General features: G+C 51.1%; 1 protein-coding gene across 1 annotated transcript; it reads left to right on the top strand.

Annotated features, from left to right (window-relative positions):
• The first annotated feature begins 3442 nt into the window (after window positions 1–3442).
• Hacd1 (3-hydroxyacyl-CoA dehydratase 1) lies at window positions 3443–5999 on the top strand. Its single transcript, XM_003748210.1, has 5 exons — window positions 3443–3653; window positions 4765–4911; window positions 5009–5103; window positions 5202–5347; window positions 5441–5999. Exons 1-5 carry the CDS (start codon window positions 3583–3585, stop codon window positions 5654–5656), a joined length of 675 nt encoding a protein of 224 aa, XP_003748258.1. The 5' UTR covers window positions 3443–3582; the 3' UTR covers window positions 5657–5999.
• The last annotated feature ends 1 nt before the right edge of the window (window position 6000 follows it).

The following is a 6000-nucleotide window of genomic DNA, read 5'->3' as shown; positions in this document are numbered from 1 at the left end:
AGAGGCTGGAGCGCGCGCTTGAACACAACATCAGCGCTCCCAAGCGGTATTCCGCGTTCCACGAGGAGAATTTCGAGATGACGATTTTCGTAGGAAAAAAAAGTCGTCTGATCAAGCCGCTGACCCCCAGATCGGGTGAATTGGCCCTTTTTAAGCACTTTTAGCCATCATGAAAATTTTCGAATTCGGCTTCCCTGAGGAGTTATCGACTGAGTTTTGCGACAACCCGGAATTTTGGTAAATTTGTCCAATTTTCAAACCAAAGTTTACCCCTTCCGCGTTTCCCCCAGGAACATGGTACCTGAATTTTTTTTATGGCATACCTCCGCCAGGTTGTCCCGCGTCGAACGCAACCAGGTTGAGCCCGATAGACCAAGCGGTCGCCGAGAAAGAGGCGTTTTCGTGGAGCGACGAGAAAAAAGTGACCGATCATTTCCAAAACGCCCGCAACAGGTGATACTGGCCGAAATCGTCACCGCTGGGGACGGAATTGTGTCAGTCAGGGCGAGAGCTGTTGATTGGTGGGTTATTTCATATAGTTTCATCCAGCCGTTCAAAAGTTAGGAGCGGGACGAGCAGAGGGAAAAAAAGTCCCGACTAAAAATGACCACCCTGTAGAGCGTCGCAAATCGGAGTCACCCGTTCGGGGCGCTCGGCGAGGATTGGAAACACTTGAGGAAACTGATTTGGAGCTAAACCAGACGTCTAATCACGGTATATCTTCGAAACTACACCGAACGACGAGCCCGTGCTCTCTCTGCCGAAGAGCAGGATTCGATCCGGATCGTCAGATCTGGAATCTCCGGGAACAAACCGCTCCACGACTCCCGGAGTTCTTTCGTATGTACCATATATTTCAGGCATGACAACATCCCGACGGTCCGTGTAGTTCGTCGAGGGTATCCCGGTGCGGTTCTGTACTCTCTGGATCACCCTCGTCAACGATTGACTCAAGGCTCCCTTTGACCGCCAGTGAGGAATTCGCGCGGACTCTGATGAGTATCTGTTGCGGAGCTTTTCGAGTCTCGACTGCTTGGCGCTTCATCGCCGCCTTGTTTTGTACTTCGATGGCCGTGGAGCTCGGCAAGTCGGTATGCTTTCCTCTAACATTAATTTCCCCCGTCGCGAAAAATCTATGAACTCGGGCTAGCATTTTTGACTTTCGCTCCCCTTGTACTGACAATGCCAGAACTCTGTCAGTAGATCTTTACTCATCTGAGCAAGCACGTATAGAAGGCCATCGTGCGCTAACTTCTGTTTTCCGCGTTGACTTTCGACAGTGAGTTACATCTTCGTCGCGCAAAAACTTCGCTCCCACCCCACGCGAGGAGATGGGCTGGAAGTCTCCGTGGATGCAAGGCTCGCGTCGGAGTCACGTGGCTAGTGCATACGCATAACACGGAGTACGCACGACGTGCTCGTGCGCATCTTCTTTCGACGTCGGCATTTTTTCTTCTGAGGTCGAGGGTGACCTCAAGCAAAAGTGGTGAGCGGAAATCTAGCTCCGATTTCCGCTGCTAGACTTCCCGGGATGAATCCGGTAGAACACAACCTCCTCCGATGAGTTCGTGACCTTTGTGGCCAGGCACGACAGATCTAGAAAACTCTCCGGGCCGAAATCCCGTCGGGCCGAAAAATCATATAGTCGAACGCTCATGGGGCCGAAAGCCCGTAGGGCCGGAAATCACGGCTAGTGAGCTTATATGGCTCCAAGGTCATTCCGAAGAAAGAGTTTCGGCGGAAAACATGTGCTGATTATCGTCTCAGCGGTTCATCATTGGAAGATGGCTCGGAAATCATTTGTCTCTTGGGAAGTTCTCGCAATCCTTCCTTTAAGGGATCAATTCAGGTCGAGCATGCCTCTGGCAGATCGTATGCTGCGCGGAAAATGTATTTCCCCAAAATGATCTCATTGGTATCCAGCTATTGCATCAGTCGGGCTAGGCGATCATTTAGATCACTCATATTCCTTCCTCAGAGGCTTCGGAGGATTCCTTGCGTCCAAGAACAACCTCTGGAACCTAAGATCATTTTCTTCTTTTCTGAGATGGGTGATGAGTTCATATATGCTCACATGAGCTGCTCTGAGTTTCTGATTGAGGCCACTATGCCACCCCTCGCCTCGATAGAGGACTGCTTTTAGTGGGTATCGGCCTTCGTGCTCGGGTCCAACAGTTCCTGTAAGCCACGAGCGTATCAAGAGACTCCTGGTGCATGTGCGTGCGCAGATGCATTCTTACAAAAAAAAACAAGAGACAGGTACCCGCGGTTCCTTCGGTTCACACATTGTGCGAATCAGCTGGGGGAAACTTATGGCTCCGAGTCCCTGTCAGTGACATTTCCCAGCCGAATAGATGATCTCAAGGAGAGATCGACTCCGATTCTTCCGATCAATATTGTTCATCCTACATACATAAACATAATGCGTACATGCTGAATAGATCTTCGGTCCTGAAGCGCTTCAACGAAGACAGCTATGACAGAAGAGTACATGCTTCTTGACGATTCAAAACTAGCACGGTTTGTGATTTCAGACGTTGTACTCTCGTCTAGAGCTGGCACTGATCACTGATCAGGGTGGAGGTTCATACCGCACGAGAAGTAGGAAAAACACACACAGGGAGTCCGGGTAGAACAACGGATGGCGGACAGGAGTTCATTCTGATATTGAAGGTCCTTTGGTACCCATTGGTTGAGCAATGGACCTGAGGGGGTAGCTATATGTGAGACGTGAGACCCCTATCTATCTGATTGATTCTATCTCGGTGTTCTAATGATTCTAGAATACAGAGGTCGGAGCGTGTGCACGGGACGGAAGGAAAAGACGGTGGAATTGAAAGCTGGGGTTCTGATGCGGCGTGGGTTCGAGGACAGTACTTCAAATGATGAGAGCAGTGTTTCTCAAACTGGGTTCCGCGGAACCCTTGGGGTTCCGTTGCGGATTGCGCGGAACCCCAAAGTCTACCTGCGGGACCCCTACGGAACCCCTTCCGTGGAAGAGAATGTTTGGGGACCACTGTCCAAGAGGGCGGTCGCTCTCTCGACTCTCAAGTTGCTCTCTCTTCCCAGAATTCTTCTGCCAGCCCTTGAGGGCAATCGGGCTTCTACGTCTATCTACGTCGGAAGGAACCCTTCCGGCCTGCGCGCCATGCCTGCGGTATATATTCTCCGGGGAAACCCCTTCTGACTCCTGGAAAACTTCGCGATCGGTGGGGAACCTCTCCAGAATACAATCGGGGGGTGACCGACGGAGTCTCGACACCTGGCTCCGATCAGTGCGCCATAGTCTGACATGAGTGATGGTCTTAGAGATCGGTTTGAAAAACTGGCGCGTTCCCGGTCGTCTCTCGCTCGCCCGAAACGTAATCACTCGGGGTTGCTCCTCCTCTCCAGATGGCTCTCTCTCAATCCGCGGCGGCGGCGGCGCCGGCGACGGCCGCCGTTTAAAACCGAAGTCGAATGAACGGCTAACCTCAGCCGGCACTTTCTTCGCTCAGTTGTCTTCGCTCCGTCGCGTCTTACCCTGTGACGAGACGTTCTCCGTGTTTGTTGACGTGGACGCAGTCGAGTGGCCGAACGAACATGTCGAAAAAAGAGCAAAGCGGCGCTGCCAAAGCGTATCTCACGCTCTACAACTCCGCTCAAACCTTGAGGTAAGACACCTGTTCGTGGATTAATGAGGAAATCGAGCGAAGAATCAACCAATCTCCGAGGTCGTGCCTACAAAATGCTTGTGGCGGCTGGACGGGAGTGGGAAGAGGACTGTCGAGTGTCGACAATGTTGAAAATATCGATTGGAGAATTCGAGACAACATCTCTCGAGTTGAGCCACTGATCTCGGCTCCCGAAGGTTCTCTGTACGCTCTCGGGCATCGTCTTCGCGACCTTGGGAGGGATCAACTCTCTCTGATCATAAGGAATGTATGATGCCCATGATCAGAGAGACTGGATACCTCGTCGGGCTGTGTGAGAAATTTTTCTCATCGAGGATATTCCCGGCCGAGTCGTGCGCATGCCGGATACGAGGGGGAAGGATGCCGTTTCCGAGCCGCGATCCTCGAAGAAAAAAAGAATCGTCGTGCTAGTGACTTTGCGAATTTAACTCATGAACGATGGTGGAGTTCATACCGGACTGTCTTCGATCGAAAAGCAGCTTCGGGACGAAAAGCGCCCAGGAAACGATGTCGCTGCCCTTGCCGTCTCGTCGGGGCAGCTCGTCGCGATAATCCTTTGGAGCAAGATTTTCCTTCTTGCTCGAAAGAAACCTTGAGCGCATCCTGTTGCGTTTCATAACAGCGCGACATCATCGGACGGAAATTCGAATTTGGCTCCGAATCCTCTCCGTTCATGGTCTCTTAGCAGCCGTCCAAGTTTGCACCGCCAAGGTTTCGCGGAGCTCAGGGATCGAAATCCGAAAATGATCAGATTTCCGCGTATACGTTCTCCCAGGCCGAAAGCGTTGGAATTTACCGAATTTCCGTCTCAAATACTTTTGGATAGCGGACTGCATCGGCGCGGATCGAGTCGCTCTGCTGTCCAGGAAAAGGAGGCTCAGCTCTATATTTATTTCCGCGATGTGTCGGGAATACCGCCCCGGCGCAGGATCCGAAAAGATGACCGTGGTCCTGTGAGATTGAGGGTTGTGCCCCATTCCCGGAACCAGGGGCCCAATCCTCTCGACACCGTATACGACATCAGGACGAGCGAGAGCGAAAAATCGGTCTCTCAGTAATCCGACATGAATCTCTCATCTTTTTTTTACAGCTGGACTCTGATCCTTGTGAAGACTCTACTCTACTTCCAAGAAAAAAAATGCTATAAGGGTGCCTTCGAGAACGTGGAGTGGGAGCTAGGAATCGCACAAACCGCAGGATTCCTCGAAGTTGTTCACTGCCTCGTCGGTCTCGTGAGGTGGGTCACCGGTCCGCGATTCTGTGGGACTGAAGGGAAACGTGTCCTTCGAAATAGAAAAGATGCATGCCGATCCAACGAGAATTCCTTTTTCTAGGTCGAACCCCTTCTTGACGTTCATTCAGATCCTCTCGCGTGTCGTGGTCTATTACGGAGTTCTCGTCATAGTTCCAGAGTCGAGAGTGCAAATCGGTACGTTCGCCCGAGAAAATTCTCGTAACGACGACATAAATCACGTCGGGATCTTCTTGGTGTTGCGAAGCTCTAACGAGATTCCTGTCTCTTCCCAGGTCTGCCCATGCTCTTGGTGGCTTGGTGCATCGCCGAAATAACGCGTTACCTCTTCTACGTTCTCGCTCTGTATGACGCCTGCCCTCCCATTCTCATCTGGTGCAGATACTCTTTCTTCTTAATTCTGTACCCAACGGGAGTTTCGGTGAGTTGCCGAACCCATCCAAAATCTCCTGTCGAAATCGCTCGCGAATTCCTGGCTTGGGACTGAGGTTCTGACTTCCGTGATGGTTTGCAGGGTGAACTCCTCTCGATGTACTCAGCTCTACCCCTCATCAGGAAAAGAAGTCTTCTAACCGTGAGCTTGCCGAACGACTTCAACTGGTCGTTCGATTACCATTGGTTCATGATTTTCGTCATGCTTACCTATATTCCCGGTTTCCCTCAAATGTACGGTCACATGCTCAAGCAACGCTCCAAGGTGCTCAACCCGCCCAAAGTTAAATCTCAATAGGTGTCGGACACCATGCTAGGTACCGCCAATATTAACAATATTAGCGACAATGATCGCAGCCAGCTCCGGGAGCATTAGGCAATTATCACAAAGTTCAAGTTGATAAGTGTTGATATCGTGCAATGACGGTCAATGGCGAGCCTGTGGCCGCGAAGCGTTACGTCCAGACATTCCATATTTATCGCGGTGAAGTTCTGAGGAGGCACTCATATACTCTTATGTACATGCGACGAGCGCTCAGGATTCGGAGCCAGATCCCCTGTCGGGCAGAAAAGACAGTTGACATTATTCTGTACTTATATTTTCCAAAGGACGAAATAAAGGGAATTTCGACAGAAGGTAAC

This window comes from Galendromus occidentalis, unplaced genomic scaffold (assembly GCF_000255335.2).
Source record: "Galendromus occidentalis unplaced genomic scaffold, Mocc_1.1 scf7180000077529, whole genome shotgun sequence".
NCBI lineage: Eukaryota > Metazoa > Arthropoda > Arachnida > Mesostigmata > Phytoseiidae > Galendromus > Galendromus occidentalis.
The sequence above is the reverse complement of the archived record's forward strand: the minus strand, read 5'-3'. Positions and strand labels throughout refer to the sequence as shown.